The 23,489-nt window shown below is 31.5% G+C and overlaps 1 protein-coding gene across 12 annotated transcripts in view; it reads left to right on the top strand.

Annotated features, from left to right (window-relative positions):
* The window catches only part of LOC140051481 (protein Hook homolog 3-like), a 55,763-nt gene that overhangs the window by 22,142 nt on the left and 10,132 nt on the right, over window positions 1-23,489 (top strand). Inside the window, exons 4-20 of one of the 12 annotated variants that reach the window (XM_072096704.1) lie at window positions 5,009-5,141; window positions 5,715-5,935; window positions 7,106-7,200; window positions 7,617-7,652; window positions 8,375-8,519; window positions 9,308-9,520; window positions 11,423-11,587; window positions 11,848-12,002; window positions 12,496-12,636; window positions 13,412-13,499; window positions 13,993-14,031; window positions 14,817-14,837; window positions 19,413-19,447; window positions 19,912-19,971; window positions 20,788-20,870; window positions 21,434-21,636; window positions 21,967-22,038. In XM_072096704.1, the coding sequence (XP_071952805.1) occupies window positions 5,009-5,141; window positions 5,715-5,935; window positions 7,106-7,200; window positions 7,617-7,652; window positions 8,375-8,519; window positions 9,308-9,520; window positions 11,423-11,587; window positions 11,848-12,002; window positions 12,496-12,636; window positions 13,412-13,499; window positions 13,993-14,031; window positions 14,817-14,837; window positions 19,413-19,447; window positions 19,912-19,971; window positions 20,788-20,870; window positions 21,434-21,636; window positions 21,967-22,038 (1,905 nt within the window). Of the gene's footprint in view, window positions 1-5,008; window positions 5,142-5,714; window positions 5,936-7,105; window positions 7,201-7,616; window positions 7,653-8,374; window positions 8,520-9,307; window positions 9,521-11,422; window positions 11,588-11,847; window positions 12,003-12,495; window positions 12,637-13,411; window positions 13,500-13,992; window positions 14,032-14,816; window positions 14,838-19,412; window positions 19,448-19,911; window positions 19,972-20,787; window positions 20,871-21,430; window positions 21,637-21,966; window positions 22,039-23,489 lie in introns of all 12 variants that reach the window. The other 11 variants (XM_072096703.1, XM_072096706.1, XM_072096707.1 and 8 more) reach the window with 11 other exon arrangements.

Genomic DNA, 23,489 nt, shown 5'->3' with positions numbered 1-23,489 from the left:
CGGATAACTAACTCGTCAAAGTGACGAGTTACATGTCTAGTTGGTTATCCGCAACGAAGTTGCAGGATAACCTCTTGTGATTGTACGAAATCATCATCATCTTTTTTGTCATCTTCTTTCTTTCTGTATGATTTTTGTGTAACGCTTTTCTCTAAAACTTGCAAACATAACATTTTGTTAACTATGTTAACATTTTGACATTCACGTAACGTCGTCAAGCGAAGCTTTTCATGATGTTTACAATTGCGCAACGCGACATACGCGCGATTTAACGATTTTCTCGTATTTAACATATGTCGAAAACCAAATAACATTTTAAAGTGAAACTTTGCAAAAGTTTAATTTATATCATGCGCTAACTGTCTGTTGAAAAAAAATTGCGTGTTTTACACAAAGTTACGTGCGCACGCGCATTTGAAATTTCAAAATGCGCAAAATTAATTTCTAATCAACTTTCTACGCGTTTCATGTCGTTTTAAGCATGTAAAACATTCCCACGCGTGCGCACATTTTTACGTGTGCGGTGCGCACGTAGCATTGAAAACGTATTTTTTTCGCGTGATTTATGTTTTTCCAGCCTTTTCTAGTAATTTTACCAAATTTTAAACAATTTCGACATAAAGATACGTCATACGAGCACGTCCAATTGGACAATTTGCGCGCGTTTTTTATGAAAAGGTTAAAAAATTTGTTTAAAATATGTCTTTTTTTAAACAGTCGTAATTTCTAAACTAGACGGTCAAATTTTTGTGGATGACATATTCTGGAAGTAGATGAGTTTTAGATATCTGATCAGGTATTAATATGGCTAACTGGACATTGTGACGTCATCGTATGGCCACGCGAACATAAAATTTAGGATTTTTGTATCTTTCGTCATAGCTCATCACATTGAATAGAGCGCATCTCCACTTATCCGTTTTCCATTTTAACCCCGATTTTGATATTGTCTAGGTCAATCAACTGTCTTTCGCATGAGTTAAAAATATTTTAATTTTTTTGACGTCATCATGCCTAAAAATTTAAATCACGTGTGGCATTAATTTCATCTTTACAGTTAATTTTAATCTGTTATAGCTCGTAAGAATAAAATGTGATAATCACGATTACAACTTTTTCTGGAAGCTATTGGATTGTAGATACGAAATTATGTAAAAATGTTGCCAATCGGATGTTGTGACGTCATCATATGGCCAGTTAAATAAAAAAGGTCGTATTTTCATCTTTTGCGTCATAATTCATTACATTTAAAAGAGCGCGCATCAATATTTCACGTATTCAAATTTCTTCTACACGCTAATACGTTGTTGCTGAGATAATTTCCTTTCGGAATTGCTACCTTCGCGTTTCATTTTAAAACCGTCAACATGTTAAAAAATTGCAATAAATAGCGGGTCCCGTAATTTCACCTATTCTACACTGTATGTGATATGGATACAGATTATACTGTGTATACTATATATGAATTTAAATAATAAAATTCAGCAATAACAACATATCATATTCTTCAGTTCAGGTCATAATGCCAACGTGAACACTTCCTTTTGTCCTCAACCTATCCCCTTAATGTTAATGTTGCACCACTTGCGCGGCGGATAACCAAACTCGTCAAAGTGACGAGTTACATGTCTAGTTCTTCTTCTTTCTTTCTGTATGATTTTTGTGTAACGCTTTTCTCTGAAACTCGCAAACATAACATTTCGGTAACTATCTTAACATATTGACATTTACGTAACGTCGTCAAGCGAAGCTTTTCATGACGTTTACAATTGCGCAACGTGACTTACGCGCGATTTAACGATTTTGTCGTATTTAACATAGCTCGACAACCAAATAACATTTCAACTTGAAACTTTGCAAAAGTTTAATTTATATCATGCGCTAACTTTCTGTTGAAAAAAAATTGCGTGTTTTACACAAAGTTACGCGCGCACGCGCATTTAAAATTTCAAAATGCGCAAAATTAATTTATAATCAACTTTCTACGCGATTCATGTCGTTTTAAGCATGTCAAAAATTCCCACGCGTGCGCACATTTTTACGTGTGCGGTGCGCACGTAGCATTGAAAACGTATTTTTTTCGCGTGATTTATATTTTTCCAGCCTTTTCTAGTAATTTTACCAAATTTTAAACAATTTCGACTTAAAGATACGTCATACGAGCACGTCGAATTGGACAATTTGCGCGCGTTTTTTATGAAAAGGTTAAAAAATTTGTTTAAAATATGCCTTTTTTTAAACAGTCGTAATTTCTAAACTAGACGGTCAACTTTTTGTGGATGGCATATTCTGGAAGTAGATGAGTTGTAGATATCGGATCAGGTATTAATATGGCTAACCGGACATTGTGACGTCATCGTATGGCCACGCGAATATAAAATTTAGGATTTTTGTACCTTTCGTCATAGCTCATCACATTGAATAGAGCGCATCTCCACTTATCCGTTTTTCATTTTCACCCCGATTTTGATATTGTCTAGGTCAATCAAGTATCTTTCGCAGGAGTTAAAAATATTTTTATTTTTTTGACGTCATCATGCCTAAAAATTTAAATCACGTGTGGCATTAATTTCATCTTTACAGTAAATTTTAATCTGTTATAGCTCGTAAGAATAAAATGTGATAATCACGATTAAAACTTTTTCTGGAAGCTATTGGATTGTAGATACGAAATTATGTAAAAATGTTGCCAATCGGATGTTGTGACGTCATCATATGGCCAGTTATATAAAAAAGGTCGTATTTTCATCTTTTGCGTCATAATTCATTACATTTAAAAGAGCGCGCATCAATATTTCACGTATTCAAATTTCTTCTACACGCTAATACGTTGTTGCTGAGATAATTTCCTTTCGGAATTGCTACCTTCGCGTTTCATTTTAAAACCGTCAACATGTTAAAAATTGCAATAAATAGCGAGTCCCGTAATTTCACCTATTCTACACTGTATGTGATATGGATACAGATTATACTGTGTATACTATATATGAATTTAAATAATAAAATTCAGCAATAACAACATATCATATTCTTCAGTTCAGGTCATAATGCCAACGTGAACACTTCCTTTTGTCCTCAACCTATCCCCTTAATGTTAATGTTGCACCACTTGCGCGGCGGATAACCAAACTCGTCAAAGTGACGAGTTACATGTCTAGTTATGTATTATTGTTCTGAAAATAATTGAACTGTAAACATAATTCTTTTGAGTGTTTGTTTATTTACGTATTATTCTATCAGATCAACTATTTTTCATTTCCATTACATCCAACCATGGAGGATATATTTCCTCCAGGATCCAACCAAACATGTAAAAAATGTAGTTAAAATATCATCATCTAGCGCGTACGACCATACGATTGTTTACTCAAAAAGCTTTGAACGGTCAAGTGACCTTACCCTATTCAACCTTGTTTTTGTAGTTGAGCCTCTCATGACCTGGCATTTTTTTGGTCTTTCTACGCCAAGATAATATATTTCCACATGCCATGTGCTTTTTTCTCTGAGAAATATTTATATAAGTGCCAAAAATAACGTTTTTTCTCGATATGAAGTCTTTATTATTCAAATCTTTTAGAGAAAAATCACACACATTTACCATAAAAAATATCCATTTATTTCAAAATTGTGAAATTTACGTGAGGCTCAACTACAAAACCACCATTTTGTGATATGTCATTGTAAGCCAATCAAAGCTGCTGAGCTCATGGTTGAATGATTTTGGATTCTGGCTATTTGATTGGTGGACGCGAATCACCGACAGTGGAATGTTTTCTCTTGCGTGAAGTCACATGATCTCTCTGTATTGATCGTTACTACACAAATTTAGAGCAATGAATTTGTCTGAATTTCGTTAAATATTTAACAACTTTATATATTTTATAAACATTTAATAACATATTTTATTGATATTTCCAATGTTGATATACAAAAATAACTTACTATAAAACGTAATTATATGTAATTATTTTAGTTCATACAATTGTCGACTGAGGGCACAATTTGTTAACATCGTTCGTGGCTAAAAACAATCATTTTCGGCGATGTTTTAGACCCTATATTTCGTAAACTACAAACTGTCAGATTTTCGTAATTCTTTTTTTTTGGAATATTGATACAAAATAATGACAGATAATGTTAATATACAAAATATTTGTATTAAAATGCTAGTTTAAAATAAAAACTAAATTATTATTCATTTTATATGTAGAAAAGTTATATTATTAATAACTTCCAGCCTTTCCAAATTTGATATTTGTTGTAGACATTTTCTGTTTAATGGCACAGTTGATAGCAGTACTGGTTTCCTGTTGGCAAAGAGGTAAACCAATCAGAGGGCTTGTTATAGTATATTAAAGTGTAATATAATAAGCCCTCTGATTGGTTTATTCAGTGTTCTCCCCAGGAGTCACATCAAGCGTCACACTTCCGTCCCCCCGGACTCACATAATTTTGTTTGATTGGTGATTTAGGACACCCCTATAAGATGGATGTTTTAACAGTAACACTAAACTCTATTCTTCAGAGGACAACATACTTATTAAGTTAGGTTCCAAAGGTGTAGCATATTTTCCACTAGACGAATTTGTTTGTGTGAATCAAAAGCGTCAGCTTATACACATGCGTAGAGAAGTATTTGAAAGATAGAAACATGAATATGCATGCGTATAAGCTGATGCTTTCAATAAGTCTATTTTCCACAAGGAGAAATTTGTTTGCGTAAATCGAAAGCATCAGCTTATACGCATGCGTAGAGAGGGATTTGGAAGATAGAAACATGAATAGGCATGTGTGGTGAAGCTTTCAATTAGTGCAAACAATTTCGCTAGGCTTTAGTATGGGTTCTACAGTTAGTATAACAACATTAGTAAAAGCATTTAAGCATTCCACACACACAGGCCCTTATTGCTTGAAATAAGTTATCATTGAAAATGAATTTTCTATACATTATGACACAATCAACAGCAATTATGTGATGCATGTCTAAATGTGACATTTATATTTGTAGGTTCTGAACCAATCTATAAAAGAATTTCCTAAGCCTGACTTGGGTGCTATTGCTGAGCATGGTAATGAGTACCACCTGGGACGACTTCTGCAATTAGTGCTGGGGATTGCAGTCAACTGTGACAGAAAAGAAGGTGAAAATAAACAAATTAAATTATAGTAAATTAACATAATGTTGTAATTACATTATGATGTATTTTATTTCAGTATATAGCCATTTCTTTAACAACAGCAGCATCCAAAAATAAATATAAAAAAAGATTTAAAAAGTAAGATTTTTAATCAAGTTTTGTAAAGTTTGTGAGTTTTACTATAGTAATTGTCTATTTTTAATTGTTTTCCATTTCAATTTTTGCTGCTTTGTATTAACTCTTTACCCTGCAATTATTTATGAAGCTTTTATTGGGTATGCCTAATCATACACACTATTTATTGTAGTGTCATCATAAAATGTTACATTGAAATTAACTATATTCAGATATTTATATATTAACAAAAATTGTTACTATAAAAAAGAGAACTTGGTTTCACAAAACCATGGAACCATTTCACAGTTAGTATAAAATATACAAACAAATTTGAGTGTTAAGATCAAACACACACCATCAATAAAATATTTGTTTTTTCCACAAACAAACATGAATGACATAATGGGATCAAGCACAACAATAAAAGTTCTCTCACAAATTTACCTTTTGGATATATAGAATATATCAACACCATAATGATTATGGAAGAAGATGTACAGCAAGTAATAATGGGAGCAATTCAAGAAATAATGAACATGGATGAACATAGAAATGATGCTACAGACGGTTTTGTGGATATCTATGATGACCAAGACCCAAAAGTCTTGGAAAACGAAACGCGAAGATTACGCGAGGAAAAAGATTTGGCACTACAGAAGTGTCATGAATTGGATATGCAGGTAAGTAAGTTGGTGTAGTAAAATAATAATAACTAGAATTTAATTCGTCACTTTGATGAATTATAGGTGATCATTTTTATAATTTTCTGATATTAAATTTTTTTTTCAACATGCACGTACATTAAATATGACCGCAAAATATTGATTTATGCAATCCTATGACCTGATACATAATGATTATGGTGCTGATTGGTGCTTATTATTATATTATACCCTATACTATACAGTGTACTTTTTAATTTCAACTGGCTATATGATAATGGCACAACATCCGATAGACACAATTTCAATATGAATTCATATCTATATTTCAGCAGCTTTCATAATAAGTAATAAAATTCAAGGTCACCTTTAATTCTGAAGAGCTGTGACTTGTAAGATATTTAAAGATTTCATACAATAACAATAGGTGATCATTTCATTCTAAATGATCACCTAATAATAAAGATTTCATACAATAAAAATAGGTGATCATTTGTTCTAAATGAGCACCTAATCATAAAGATTTCATACAATAACAATAGGTGATCATTTTATTCTAAATGATCATCTAATAAAGATTTCATACAAAAACAATAGGTGATCATTTTATTCTAAATGGTCACCTGATAATAATGGTTGTCTTTAAAACTCTGTCTACACTATCAAACTTAAATGTCACAAAAAATATACCTACCATATTGTGGCATATCACTACCATATTTGGGCACATCACACTTTTTTTGTCAAACTAGTTAGACAGAGCTTTATAGCGCCTAATACAATGTGGGTAAGTTAGGTTTGCTGTACATCGCATTTTCTATAAAAGGAAAGTAATTTACTTTAATACTAAGAGTAAATAATTGGCCATATGAAACATATAAATACAAACAGAAGAAAAGAAAAACCATCTTCTTTTATATTGTTTGAATGCCAATAAACACTTAGTAAAGTTACGTTTGTCACACATGTACTGCATGAAAATCTATGTTGGGGTTTTGGTTGTTATTATAATATAATATAAATATAGATTTATGAAAGTTGATTACATTTGCTTTCTATTACAGTAATTATAATCCCTGGGCATAATTCTGCAATAGAAACTGTCCAACGAGGTCATGTTCTAGTTGAATGTCAGTAACTAACTTGTAATCAGAGAAGAGTGAAACAATTTTAATAATTTGTCAATAGGTTGCAGCCTTACAAGAAGAAAAGAATGCTGTACAAAATGATAATGAGTCATTATTACAAAGGATTGAAAGTGGATATCACCTAGATGACCCAAGGTACGGTGCAAGTTACGTTACATTTACAGTAGAAAAATTTACTAATAATTGGAAAAAATGAATAAATCACGGACAAAAGCCATTTGAATAATCCCAACATAAACGGCTTATTTTGAACAAACATTTTTTTGTCTTTAGTTAACCTAAATTAAATTATAGCCCCATGCACTATCTGGAAAAAGGTAAATACATCTCAAGCTCTGTCTACACTATCATCAAACTAGTTTGACAAAAAAAAGTGTGATTGCTTAAATATGGTAGTGATATGACATCATCATTTTTTGTCACAAAGTTTGATAGTGTAGACCGAACTAAAGCAAAAAAAACCAGATATTTTTCTCGCAAGATTAGCATAAGATTTTTCTTATTGTTTTGATTCGTCTGTACTAAATATAATTACTGTATGTAATCTACAGTGCAAATGTAGAAGTATTGCCTGCTCTACAACATAGGTATGTATTCAAGTTAAATAAGAACGCATGACGTGGGATTCTTTAACTTTTTTTGATCTACTCTGATTTAAGTGTATGTGCTGGTACTGCTGGTTTTTTTAATCCTTTTTGTAGGCATGATTTAATGTTTTTTTGTGTTTAATCATTACACTGTCTACTCTGGGACACTGACAGACGAAAGTTTCCCAATTAGTCACTTCTGTAGACGTGTATACAGACTATATAGCGCTCGGTTGCATAATGTGTTTTAATGTCTGTTTACACCACCACCTCGATTCTAAGATACATTTTATTCATGTTATGTTACTTTTCATACTGTACTAAACAGCACTGCTTATGGCTGTGGGTTTCTTTTTTTTATAGACAGTAGATTTTAGTTGTGTATTTTGTGCCTAGGTTAACTGGATAAACTGAAAATAGCCCATCTCTGCGAAGATAGGATGCATTTACAAAATTAAGAAATTTCTATAACCATATTGAATAATTTTATTTATTTATTATTATTGTGCTTTTTCCTTCAAAATTAAAAATTTTGCTTTAATTAATATTTTTACAGAAATGTTTGTTTCACTTCATAGTCTGTATTTTCATAAAAGCCTCCCATTCAGCACAGTTTAATATTACACAGTACTTCCTTTGATTTGACAATTGTGAAGAATGTTGCCAAAAGTAAATTTATCTATAGCGTTGTAAGGTTAATTTTGTAAGTGGTTGCATTTCAGCTCTTCCTCTGGGAGAAAGTACCACCAGTTGCAACAGCAAGTTGAGCTACTACAAGAGGAAAACTTCAGAGTTGAGGGAATTAAGGATGATTTCAGGATCAAAGCAGAAATGCTTGAAAGAGAAGTGTTAGAGCTCAATCATAAGGTATTAAGCTCTGTGTACACTATCAAACTTGATGTGACAAAAATAATCTGTAAACAGTACTGTTTCGATCTTATTAGATCTCATCAGTGCAGCTCAGGTTTCGAAATGAAATGTACCGCAGAACTGGCATAATAAGCCAGGTATGCGGGACATGGTACACCATGTATGTATGTATACACTTTTATTTCACAAATTCAATGCTGGTACTGGTACTGGTTCAAATAACCGTCTCACAGAGACATCTGGTACCCATTGACTTGAAGTTGGCATTTGGATGTGTTACTTTTAAATGTACAGTATGAAGAGTGACTATTACCAAATTGCACAGTCACAAAACAACTTATAAAACAGTTCATATGCATGCATATAATATGCATATCAAAATAACAGGAGTATCTAAAATATAAAAATATTGGATGTAAAATGCCAGACATGTTAGCAAACAATTTGGAATTAAAAATCAGTTTATCACACACAGTTTTCACAATCATATTATTAGATAAATTAATACGTAACAAAAAAACTATAATTAGACGCATAAATTCACCAAAACTAGAAACACCAAAATTAACAAACATTTCAGAAGCACTACAGAATTACTCAAGTTCAGTAACATACGCAAGTATAGTGTACACCCTTTCATTGGTAAATTCATTGTAATGCAATTTAAGAAAAAAAATCCCACTCCTTGATTTTTTGCAAAACATTATACCCAGGAACACTGGCACAGTTTTCCCTATGGCTATGTATGTCAAAAAAACTTGTTTCTATTTTTGTTTGTTTTAAAGAATGATGAACTAGTTGCAGTAGCTGATGAAGCCCAGCATTTAAAAGATGAAATGGATGTCCTGAGACATTCCACCGCAAAACTAGCAAAGTATGAAGCATCAATTGAAACGTACAAAAAGAAGCTTGAAGATTTGGCAGATTTAAGAAAGCAAGTGAAACTATTAGAAGAAAAGAACACAAGTTATATGAAAAATACAATTGAACTTGAAGAGGTATGACATGATGTCAAGTCAATTTATTTTACTGCTTATCGGAATGATCCCATAATTACCCTACTAAAAGTCACCATGAATTCTCGTCATGACTAGAAGTAATTTGCATATTGCTAAACAAACTTCCCTTTTTAGATGGAGGAGAGGGGAGGGGTGAATTTTAGTATTGTGCTTACTCAAAATTACTGTGAAAATGAAAATTCTTTTGTTTTGCAATTAGTGAAGGCACTATTTCACTGGACTGTTGATAGTACTACAGTTATACTGTGGTGATAGTCCAGTACAAATTGTAGCTATATGGCATGTTGCAATTTTTTGGGCTATATTTTAAGTATAAAAATTTATTATGTTATACAATAGACTGCTTGTTATAAAATATAATCTCTTTTGTACTTGAGAGCTGTATCACCCACTAACATAACAATCAACCAGTAATGTAGCATTAACCACTAACGTAACAAAAATCATTCACTAATGTAACAAACTTTATTAACCACTAACGTAACAAAATTTAACCACTAATGTAACAACAGTAGAAAATGTTGAGATACTTTTGGACTTGGAAAATATTCTGTATTTTTTTTTTTTTAAGTTCAGTTTTAATCATGTGTTTTTTTACAAACCTATGTTTAAATTTGTGCAAATGTATCTCTTTACTCAAAAGCAGCCATAGATCGTAAGCAACCACCCTCATTACCGACCACCTCTCTTAAACGACCACCGTCTCTGCTTACGAAAAATGATGAGACCGCTTCTTGACATAATCGACCACCTCCTCTCGTAAGGGACTGTGTCTTATAATCAACCACCTCTCTTAAGTGACCACCTCCTCTTGTAAGGGAACGCTTCTCATAATCAACCACCTCTATTAACAACCACTACCTCTCGTAAGGAACCATCTCTTATAAAGAACCACCCTTACGAGACATGGTGGTCCTTTGGAAGAGGTAGTTGCTTATGAGAAGTGGTCAATTATGTTAAGCGTACCCTTATGAGAGAATATGGTCTATTACAAGAGGTGGTCCTTTAAAAAAGGTGGTCACTTATGAGAGGTAGTGGTTGTTAAGAGAAGCTGTTCCTTAGACGTGGTCCTTAATGAGAGGTATGGTCGTTTAAGAGAGGTGGTCACTTAATGAGAGGTGTTCGATTATGAGAAGAAATTAGTTTAATTTTAAAATAAGTAAAATGTATTGATTAGGAAATTGAGAAATTCATCAAGGAGTAAAAAAATGCGTTACTACTACTATTTCTGGAGTATGGAAACAACATATTTTACATGCACATCAAACAAATTACAAAACCAAAATCCAGTTATTTGTGACCTGTGTCAGCTTGGTTGCACTGTACAAAAAAGACAACCTTAACTACATGTCTGGGTGGAGGAAGGAATATAGCACATTGTACCGTTACCATTGTATGAAGAATTGTTTGATTCATCTGATTCTCAGACATATGTGATTATAGTATTCGATCATTGGCTATACTGTACAAATGTTCCTGTTTGAAATTGATTTTCTGATCAATTGTGAAAATACAACATTTTTACTGTATATATAAAAAAGTTTTCTGGCAATACTCGCTTTTCTGGCAAGTTATCGAGAAAATGCGTCATTACAACTAATATAACTATTAGTATTGTGAGCATTTTGATACCAAAGCAAGTGTCTAGCATTGCTGAAATCTACTTTTTGATCATATTTAGTAAAAGTGGTGGCCATTTTAACGTGGCTGCTGACCAAATACTTTTTCTGCTTTCCAACATTTGATAAAGTTATGTTAGAGGATGTCCATCTGATGATTATCATTACTGTAGTGTTTTTCAGAGAATTCTTATTTTAGGAACAAACATCTCAAATACAGTAGATCAATAAAAGATTGTTTTTGTCTTTTCAATTTTCAAAGGAACTGAAAAAAGCTAATGCATTAAAAACACAACTAGAAACGTACAAACGACAAACACAGGAACTTCATATAAAATTATCAGAAATCACAAAAAGGGCAGACAAGTTAGAGTTTGAGGCAGGACGACAAGGAGATAAAATGGCACAATTACAGGCTGAAAATGAGGTGAGCTTAATGAAGAATTTAATATTGATAAAGGAAATAACATTTATTACTTAGGATCCCAATGGAAATAAGCTTTTTGGGCTATCTTGGAAAATCTTCTATAAATGTTTTTATTTGTACTTTCAGTATAGTTAATGTTATCACTTTGTAGGTATTTCTTTATATAATGATTCAAATAAATTCAAATCAAATTAATAATGAATAAACAATAACAAATAAATACAAGAATGAAAAACTTGATCAATTTCTTGATTTTACAGAGACTGCGTAATGAACGTGATACATTAAAAGAAACCAACAATGAGTTGACGTGTACCCAGTTGTATGGTAGTGCTAGTATGATGCACAATTCACCTGGCAGTCCAGAATTATCTACCTCTCCAGGATTCACAGAAATGATCCCTCCTGAAATCAGGTGTGTAAATAATGTATACGTTTAAAAGCACCTTTTAGACCTAACACAATGTCCCACTAATCAGAGTGTCCCCTTAATAGGAGTTGGCACTAGCATGAAAGCATGTAATGTCCCTTGTTTGTTTTATAAAAAAGGTATCTTAAATATGATTGTCCCCTGGATTGTAGGGTCCTAATAGAGGTTCTATTTTGAATATTGTTGTATTTCTCTTTCATAAATTTGTTGAATGATTTTGTAGTTTGAATCAAAATGACTGTCAAGGGTCTGATTATATGGTAAACCGGTTATATTTTATATACTATTAATTTGATTATGTGCTATATGAAATGATTATTGACTAGACATGTTTATTAGAGAGTGTTCAATTTGTTATGACGTAGGACCTGATGTTGTTGGTGAAAGGAGAGGGCACGTATGCATAGTGAATTAAAATAATGTCACTAGTTTTTATGTCATCGCAATATTGTAGCTATTCCTTTTTATTTTTCTGTAGAGAAAAGATGATTCGCCTTCAACATGAGAACAAAATGTTGAAGTTACAGCAAACAGAATCTGTTGACGAAAACCTACAGTTACTGCAAAGTCTTCTTGATGATTCAAATAGCCATAAGAATGAATTAGAATCTGATAACAGGTAAATCAAAATTATTTTAATAATTGATCTCATTCAAAATCATTGTCATTATCTTCATTGTCAATCACATAATCATTGTCATTATCTTCTTTGTCAATCACAATAATTGTCAGTCACATCGTCATTGTCAGTCACATCGTCATTGTCAGTCACATCGTCATTGTCAGTCACATCATCATTGTCAGTCACATCGTCATTGTCAGTCACATGTCATTGTCAGTCACATTGTCATCGTCTGTCACATTATCATTGTCTGTCACATCATCATCGTCAGTCACATCATCGTCAGTCACATCATCATTGTCTGTCACATCATCATTGTCTGTCACATCATCATTGTCTGTCACATCATCATTGTCTGTCACATCATCATTGTCTGTCACATCATCATTGTCTGTCACATCATCATTGTCAGTCACATCATTGTAAGTCACATACTTGTCAGTAACATCTTAACTGTCAGTCACATCGGAATTGTCAGTCACATCATCATTGTCAGTCACACCAGTATCATCATCTTCATTGTCAGAAACGTCATCATTTTTAATGCAACAAAATACACGATCAATTCTGAAATCATAGAGCTTTATTTGGAATTGTGTTTGATGTTTATGGAAATGACTAGCATGGTCATCCATGCATGTAATTTTTTATTTTCAATCGGCACAGTTAACTATTCATCTATAAATGTAATGTGCCTATACATGCCCCATACGTAATTTATATCCAAATACTGTATGTCCAGAATTATTCTATCAATTAACTACAACTATAGATTTGCCAATCAGCGTGTTCTGGAACTTGAAGCTGAACTTGAAGAGTTGAAGAAACAGCAACGAGAACAGGGAATAAGCAAGTCGGAGGTCAGTCAATATTCTTTAAATCTTTATTTTATTCTTATATTATTATAAGGTTAAAAGACCTTTATTGTTTTTATGTGGTCAGTTTATGAACATTTGATAGGAAGACATTGAAAACCATAACATATTTAAGCAAAATTATTGCATTAGCTCTAAAGCAGCTCTGTCTACACTATAAAACTAATTTGACAAAAAAAGAGTGATGTGCCCAAATATGTTAGTGATATGACATCATCGTCCATATATGGGCACATCACATTTTTTTGTCACATGAAGTTTGATAGTGTAGACGGAGCTTTATACAAGGCATGATATGGGATCAGTAGTTGGATCTGGCACTAAATGACCATAAAACAAATTCTGAGCTTTCATAAAACGCTAGTCCTTCACCAGGGCTAATTTACTATACACACAATATTCAAATATTTTATATTTAATTTTATTTTTGTCTATTATTTTTACATTAATTTTACCATATTATAACTTGTTTCTATAGACGGATTTTTCTAAAAGGCTTTACCTCCAAACGCTACAGGTACAAAAAGTTTCATAATAATAATTGGGTGTTGCCTGCTCATTAGCCTATTCATAATCTCATTTACATACTCTGATTTTTAATGTAAATTACGAGAGTTGAATTTGCTTTAGTTGGTGCTAAAATTTCTGCTTGCATATACTATAGAAATACCTTGGTGTGTTTATATTTTATAACCATACATTTACCACCATACAAACATGTGTTTATGCACGTACATGCATTTTATAGTTACACATGTACAGTACTATTCAAACAAAATAATATATAATTATATAATATATTTATTGTTATTTGATAATTATAATATTTTGCACTTGTTAACCTTTAAATATAGAATGGTGATGACCATTAATATCAGTTAATTATGCTTAATTTTATTTATTTCGGAAGCAAGAACATAAATACAAAAATGACCTGTTATATGCAAGACTTGACATTCTAAATAGTAGACAATCACATTCTGTGGATAACAAATATTGTATTGTATGATGTATGATTGTACATTTCAATAACATTTTCATCATTCTTGGTTACATTTTTGTTTACTCATACACATTAAATATTGTTTATTATAACACATGCATGCTATGAAACTTTATTAACATTTAATAAATGTTTTCAAGTGACTCTTATAAAAGGAGAGATTTTTTATTGTAAGCAAGCATGGAATTTAAGATAATTCTATGAAAATAGATTGGAAGTGGCAATGTCAGATTAAAAAGGTGTTTACATTTATTGCTGTGATTAGTATTAGCATTCATGTTTTGTTATTATGTGTACAGATAAAGAACAAGGGAATTAAGGCAAGTTATGTTGCAATGCATACTCTAACAGTTGTCTGACGTGGCATGTCATATAAGTCATTAATATTCATTTATATACAGTAATTGTTTTTATTTGCATATTGCTATTATTTTATTGTGGTGATTAACTTTTAATACCATTAAATATTTTTCTTGTGTAATTGTGACATTTTACCTAAATACCGTTTTAATAACAATAGACTACCTCAGATCTAGTGGTAAAGACGACACTTTCGCATTCAATGCATGGCATAGGTTTGCATAAGTTTAACATTTGATCCATTGTATTGCAACTCTCGCAAGTTTCCACACATTATCCAATGAAGGCCCAAAATGCGTACAAGTGTCAACTGGGCAAAAAAAAAAGAAATAAATAGTGTTTTCCCTATTTAGAAAGAATTATATAGTTGTTGATATTTATAGAAGGAATGAAAAAAGTGTGTGTAGTTAGAGAAATTGTATGGACACCCGGGGAGAGAGGAAGTGCACTTGTTAAAGTAAAACCAGATGAGTTTAGGTTTTGTTTTATAGTTCAGTGAAAGTCAGAAATTGTTAGAGTGCAAGTTTAGCAAAAGATTAATTGCACCAAAAGGTTGTAGATTGTGAACATACAGTAGATGTTGTAGAGAATTTGTGGCCCATAGGATGAATGGTAGTTAGATTGTGGTAAAGCAGAACGATGTACCAGAACCACATGATGACCAGAGAGAACATATTGACTTATATAGTCAGCGCTAGAAATTTAATAACAAACCTTTGCTAGTTGTGCAAAATATAACTAGAGAAATGAGCTACCCAACTAATAAGTAGCGCATTTTCTAAATAAATTAATTATACATACAATTTAATTTACAGAAATTGGCATATCAAGTCTCAAGAATCTTATTAGACCTAAAAAGTTTTTTTAGTTTGTTTTCAAATGTTCAACTACTGTAACAATTATGAAATCTACTACTCTATAGTTGGCTAGGGTGAATGATTCTCAAGCTTGGTTGTAGTAATTGAAGAATAATTGAGAGAAAAATCAGAAATAGAATAATGAATTTGTTTGTTCAGAGAGAATAGAGAATAAATAACTTAATACATGCATGAAATGATGCTGATGTTCTAAAAATGGCTTCCTTCTACAACCTGGAACATTCAAACAAACAGATCCGCTTACAACCTACTTGTTATAACCCTAATTATCGCAAAATCGTATAGGAAACCTATTTCTTTGTAACCCTTATTGGTCCTATGCACAGCAAATTAATTTTAGCAAAAATGTATTATTTATATATTTATTATAAAATCACAACACAAAGCTCATTATTTTTATTATTTAACAATAATATAAATGTTTATATTTGGCTGTATGCTTTATTAATACATTAAGCTATGTGTGTTTTTTTCCATTATTAACTTGCTATATTCATCACATGCTGTTGCCTACATAGTTTGTGAGTATTGCATTTCATTTATTTTGTTTTATATATTCTTTTATTTTTGTATCCTTATATTTTCGTAATCTTTTATTTTCGTATCCTTTAGTTTGACTTCAGTTATTTCAAATGTTTTTCTTTCTTATGTTCTGTTTGTTATAGTGTTATCTTTTTCATTAATTATTAATGTATCTATTATTCAATGAATATGCATAATAATGTAGCATGAATGTATGAATCTTTTATTAGTACTGTAATTTATTTTTTTGTTATATATACTGTATATAGATATTTCTCATATTTCATCTGTATATTGCAAAACATGATAATCTTACACAAAAAGTCAAAATCTCATAGGAGTAGAGTTGATATTTAATTGCCATTAAAAAAAAATAACAATTTATGTCATGAAAAACGAGCACATCCACACATTATAATTTTACCACAGTCACACTTGCTTGTTTTAACCGTGCATGTTATTGTTAATAAATTATCCATACCAAATCCTTACACTATGCTTTATAGATTTATATGCATGTATGGTAATATAATACTAACTGTTTTATTACATTTTCTGAATTGCTTATTTTTCTAATAAAATTAGGAAAATTCAGTGTCTGGTAATATTCTGATAGCAATTATTGTACTGTACTTCTGTTTGTTCCATTGGTATTGCTTGCAACGTTCTTTAAATATTGTTTTATGTTATGTGTTGTGTATGTTCGTTTCAAAACAGGTATGTTTCAGGAATAGAATTCACTTTGTTAGTTTCGATTTTCCTATTCTTACACCTTGCATAGTCTAATCACAAGCATTTATTTATGTTTGCACCAGGAATGGGAATTGTATTCCTGAAAAATGACTAAGAATTAAAAAAAAAACCTCTTTTACTGTTAAATGTTAACTAAAAAATACATTCCTGTAATACAAGTATTTAGTGGTTTGGTTTACTGATAAATGTATTTCAAGCCACTGTGTTTGACCAAATGAATTAAATTGGATATTGAAGACTACTCAAAGTAGGCCTTCTAGTAGGCCTTCTAGTAGGCCTCCAAGTTGCAAAATCTTCAGCTTGTTGAAGGCAAACAACCTAATAGAAGAAGTAGTTAATGCAAACTACACCAAAATGAGCTGGTATATACTTGTAGACATAGAAATAATTAATAACACAAAAAGTAAACCACAAACAATAGGCAATTATAAACAAATAAACAATCTGACTTGCTGCCCATACATGTTTTGTAACCCTGTAGAGCTGTGTCAGTTATGGTTGTACTTTTGACCTGATGAGTGTGTTAGCTTTGCTAGCATAAAAAACAAATTTGTAGTCAATAAAAGTACCATGAAGTAACCAAGTTTATTAGTTATCCACATTCAGCGGATAACTCCTTGTAACTGTATGAAATCATCTTTTTTTTTTCTGTATTATTCTTTCTTTCTGTCAATTTTGTGTCTCGTGTAACTCAAAAACGTGTAAACATAACATTTTATAACTTTGTCAACATGTGGGCATTCACGTGAAATTGTGCACCTCCTATTGTGAATGACGTCGAGAGTTTTTACGAATTTCGCGTATTTAATATAGATCGAAAACCATATAACAATTTAAATTGAAACAAAAGTTTAATTTATATCTTGCGCTAACTGACTGTGGGAAAAAAAGGCATGTTTCACACGAAGTTACGCGCGCACGCGCGTTTAAAATTTCAAGTTGCGAAAAATCAATTTCTAATTAACTTTCTACATGTTTCATGTCATTTTGAGCATGTCAAAAATTCCCACGCGTGCGCTTTTTTTTACGCGTGCAGTGTACACGTAGCATTGAAAACAATTTTTTTTTGCGTGATTTATGTTTTTCCACCCTTTTCTAGTAATTTTACCAATTTCTAAACATTTTCTACTTAAAATTACCTCATACGGGCACGTCGAATTGGATAATTTATGTGCGTTTTTGATGAAAAAGTTCAAAAATTCGTCACAATTTTACCTTTTTTTAAACAGTCGTAGTTTCTAAACTAAAGGGTGAAAATTATTTTTATTGCATATTCTGGAAGTTGATGAAATATTGATTGAAATATCGGATCATGCATTAATATGGCTAACCGGACATTGTGACGTCACCGTATGGCCACGCGAATACAAAATTTAGGATTTTTGTATCTTTCGTCATAGCTCATCACATTTAATAGAGCGCATCTACACTTTTTTTCGTTTTCCATTTTCACCCCGATTTTGATATTGTCTAGGTCAATCAACTGCCTTTCGCATGAGTTAAAAATATTTTAATTTTTATGACGTCATCATGCCTAAAAATTTAAATTACATGTGGCATAAATTTCATCTTTACAGTAAATTTTAATCTGTTATAGCTCGTAAGAATGAAATGTGATAATCACGATTAAAACCTTTTCTGGAAGCTATTGAATTGTAGATACGAAATCATGTAAACATTTTGCCAATTGGATGTTGTGATGTCATCATATGGCCAGTTGAATAAAAAAAGTCGTATTTTCATCTTTTGCATTATAATTCATTACATTTAAAAGAGCGCGCATCAATATTTCACGTATTCAAATTTCTTCTACACGCTAATATGTTGTTGCTGAGATAATTTCCTTCCAAAATTGCTACATTCGCGTTCCATTTTGAAACCGTCGACATGTTAAAAATTGGAATAAATAGGGGGTCCCGTAATTTCACCTATTCTACACTGTATGTGATGTATACAGATTATACTGTGTATTATGACACAAAATAACAGAATTCAGCAATAATAACATAATCATATTCTTCAGTTCAGGTCATAATGCCATAATCTTTTTCTGTGTGCAATATTCCAACGTATGACGTGCTCGTGGCGTTTGTCGTGCGGATAACTAACTCGTCAAAGTGACGAGTTTCATGTCTAGTTTTTATTTGTAATATATATCTAGCTCTATCAATGGTATCGAGCACTGTAACCAGACTATCTAATTATCTCTTACTCGTGATGCATATATATATAATGTTCTGATTGCCATAAAGGGCAATAAATATTTATTAAATTATTATCATTTTAAGACTATGTCCATGGTTCTACTACTTGGTTTATCACTACCAGAACTTTATTTGTATTAACTGTGTGTTAAACATAGTTTTTACTGAATATTTTCAGAATACTGACTTAAAGTTGAAGATTGAAGAGCAAAAGTAAGTATACCTCAAAATGTTATAGTAAATCATTTTGTAGCATAAATATTGCGTATCGTCGTAACTATTCTCAAGCATCAGCAAAATGTGTAACATAAATTTGAATCTATTCAATTAGTATATAAAAAGAAAAAAAAAAGTTCTAGGGTGATTCGGGATTTAAAGGGACACATTGTGAGATGTGAAACTACTACAGTTTTGAAAATAAGAAGAAATACCACATTGCATAATAGTCAAGTTTTTTTCCAATAATTAATGACGACTGATTTTGTTACCAGATCTTTTTATATTCATTCATTATTGTGTCATGTTTTTTAAAAAAGTGTGCAAAAGTATTGGTACATGTTTTGAGATTTGTTTTTAACATCTTTGGTTTACAACTTGAATACCTGTTTAATAACATGTTGTATGGTCAGTCTGTGACCTACTCTATATCAACATCACAGTGTACCTTTGCTTTATAGCACCAGATACAACAGGCCTAAGGCTTACAGTTTCGGTTATGCTCAGTCACAAAACAAGAGGTAACTTTAGGCTTATCAAGCCCAGTGCATGTCAAATGCAAATAAAGTGAGAATGCCTTGCAGAGCAAGAGATTCATATAGGCAACAGAAAGTGAATGCAAAAACTAATTTTGTATGTACTTACAAAAAAAAGTTTGGGGAACACAGGCTTTAAGTTTTGTTTATTAGGTTCGCTTTGTGTTCTATGCCAACTTTAAAGTTTATCTTGACGTCTAGGTTTTGTTTTTTGGCAAAAAAATATAATATTTAGAGGTCTTCAAGAAAACGGGGTGCTTTTGAAAATGGCTATTAAGTATTAGTATCCTAACAGCAGTATTATCATAATGGTAGTTTTATAATAGTTATTGATAGCTGTTATTAAATATTATGAGGTATGCTGTAGCAATGTGCTTAAAAAATCATCGGGTAGATTTTTTTTTATTTAGCTACTTTTTATTTATTTATTTCTTTTGGAATAATTGTATTGAAAATTAAAATTAAAAAAGTTGTTAGAATACCAATGGATGGTTATAATTTAATGCCGCTGAATGTTTTTTATTTGTTCAATTTTGGTAACATATTGTACTAACAACAATTATAAACTTAAATCAGTTTTACTTCAGTATTAACATTTTTGTTAATTTTATTTTAAAATAAAGATTAGTTTAAACTGCATTTTGATTGCTTCATTGTATATTAAAAAAACGTCTTCATTTATGATTTATTTTTTCAAACTTTACTTTGGAATTGTTTTGAAGTGCATTATTGAAGAATGGTTTGTAGCAATACCAGTATTTGGTTCTGAATGAAATGAAATATTGTTATCTTGCTTTACAGAGAGAAATTAATTGAAGCTGACACAGAACTACAGAAAAAGAGGGAATACATTGACCATCTAGAGCCCAAAGTTGTCTCCAATAGTAAGTTTTTAATTTCAATGCATAACACATCAATATCTTCATTCCTGTAAAATTTATATGAAAACACGTAGACCAGTTCAATAAACTGTATGAAGATTGATTACAATTTAGACATAATTAAATTGAGGTTTTGTATTAACCTTACTGTGAAATACCCTATTAAAAAAATCCTTGACAATGTGCTCCAAAGAGAACATTAGAGCACATATAATATAATATTTTTATAAGATAAAGTGCTAAATAATAAAATGTTGTTAAACCTCTAAGCACTGTACATATTATTACCCCGGTCATTTTTTTATCAAAGATGTATGGAAACATACTCCCATAATGCAGCGCAAAGTTGTGTCTGCCAGGTACCCATTTGTACACCTGGGTGAAGAGAGGCAAATGTAAGTAAAGTGTCTTGCTTAAAGGATTCAAACCCATGATCTCCTGATCATTAGTCCAACGTCCAACACACTGCGCAACATGCATATAAATCTCATTATAATTTAATGCAAAATGTATTTTTGAAATAATTGTTTTCATAGTGTAACATTGTATAATTTTTTTTTTAGCAGATAAAGTTAAAATTATGCAGACACAGCTTGTTAAGAAAGATCAGGATATGAAGGCAATGGAAGAGAGATATAAGAAGTATTTAGAAAAAGCAAAGGCAGTGATTCGAACCCTAGACCCTAAACACAATCCTGGATCAGCACCAGAGATACAAGCTCTTAAAAGCCAACTACAAGAGAAACAACGTACTATAGAACATTTAGAGGCGAGTCATATTTGCAAAGATGTTTTAAAAAAAATGAATTTTGAAATCCGCCTGGTGATATACTGAATATTAATGAATGATAGAGATGAGGAAATCTGTGAGAATGAGAAAAGACCGCCCCAACCTAGATTCAAACTTAGAACCTTCTGCATAATAAGCAGATGTTCTGACCATTAGACCACTACACTGGGGCTTTCATTTTATTGTTCAAATTTGAAATATAGTTCTATTTGTGTTGATACCCTGACGCAAAGTTATTCCACAGTAGTTACAAACATTTGAATGAAAATGAAATTATAATTACAGATATTTTATTTTTGTATACATTAGAGTGAAAAAGAGAAGTCAAAGGTTACCAGAGACATAGAAGAGAAATTGATAGTTTCAGCTTGGTATAATATGGTAAGTATATTTCTTAAACAAACAAAAACAAACAAATCAGCATTATTGAAATGTCATTATCTATTATATTATTATTATATATAATCATTAGTAGAGTTGTACAGAGGTAGAAGACAAGAAAACAAATTGGAATGCTTGGTCAGTACAGGGGCCAAAAGGTCAATATGGTCAAAGTTAAGACTTGGCGTAACTTGGTAACTACTGGGTGTATTGGAATATTTTTGTGACGAGCTACTCGGAAGACCCATATTTCTATTCACTCTAATGGGCAACATTTGCTAAAAGTGGACGGAAACCCCTTTTCTGACCACTGGTCAAGAAATTTGCCATATGAATATCGCAGCAACCACTGGTCAGAAAGTGATAATTGTGGTCTCAAATTACTCGCAAAGTATATCTATGTTTTATATATATATTTATATATTTTATCTGTATTTTATTGTTAACCGTTTTTGATGTTGTATTGTTTTATGTTTCAAACCTGTTAGTGGCGGTATTTATCGCTGTTGGTTTTAATTGAATAAAATAAAATGAAATAAAAAAATATATTTATATTTGCTCTAATACAATAGAAATACACAAAATGTTAACAAACACCTTATTTTGACATTTAACCTATAGCTGTATATATATATTTTTGCGTGGAGCACATTTACAATTTTAACTAGATTTGAACTTGTCACTTTGATGAGTTAGTTATCCGCACAACAACGACGCCAGGTGCACGTACGCTAGGAAACAGAAAAAAGATTGCAGCACTTATGACCTGATAATAATATAATAATAATCTGTCTATTTTGTGCCTTATAATATATACAGTATGTGAAACATGCCATTTTTTTCCACAGAAAGTTCGCGCATCATTATGTGTACAAGCTCCTTAGATTAATTTTCAGTCATACCCTGATGAGGAGAGCCTCACTCAGTGTAGTAAAAGCTCTTAATCACTAATTCTAATGATTTATGACTCCTTAATCACTAGTGTCCAGTGGTACAAGGCCACCTAGAAACTGTACTACTGTAAAGTGTATAGTAGCAGTCCCTATAAAGCAGATTGTGCTGTATTTGTGGATACCTCATTACAATTTTGAGAGGTTAAATGATCTTGGTTCAAAAATTTAAGGGACAGGTCATGTGATATAAATTACATATTTGCTAAGTTTCAATTTAAATTGTTATATGGTTTTCGATATATGTTAAATACGCGAAATCCATAAAATCACTCGTAACTTACGATGCGCAACTCTAAAGTCATATATTATAACATCTACAGGTCAATCTTATGACAAAGTTCTACAATCTTATGTTGCGTACTATAAACAATATTTATATTATTTAAAACAATCAATATATTAAAAACAGACTTGAATAATACAGGGATACAATTAAATTTTAAAAGCAACATATAAGAACATCAAAAATACTATCTATTACATTATACAGGTTCCAAT

Source organism: Antedon mediterranea, chromosome 6, assembly GCF_964355755.1.
Source record: "Antedon mediterranea chromosome 6, ecAntMedi1.1, whole genome shotgun sequence".
Classification (NCBI taxonomy): domain Eukaryota; kingdom Metazoa; phylum Echinodermata; class Crinoidea; order Comatulida; family Antedonidae; genus Antedon; species Antedon mediterranea.
The sequence above is the reverse complement of the archived record's forward strand: the minus strand, read 5'-3'. Positions and strand labels throughout refer to the sequence as shown.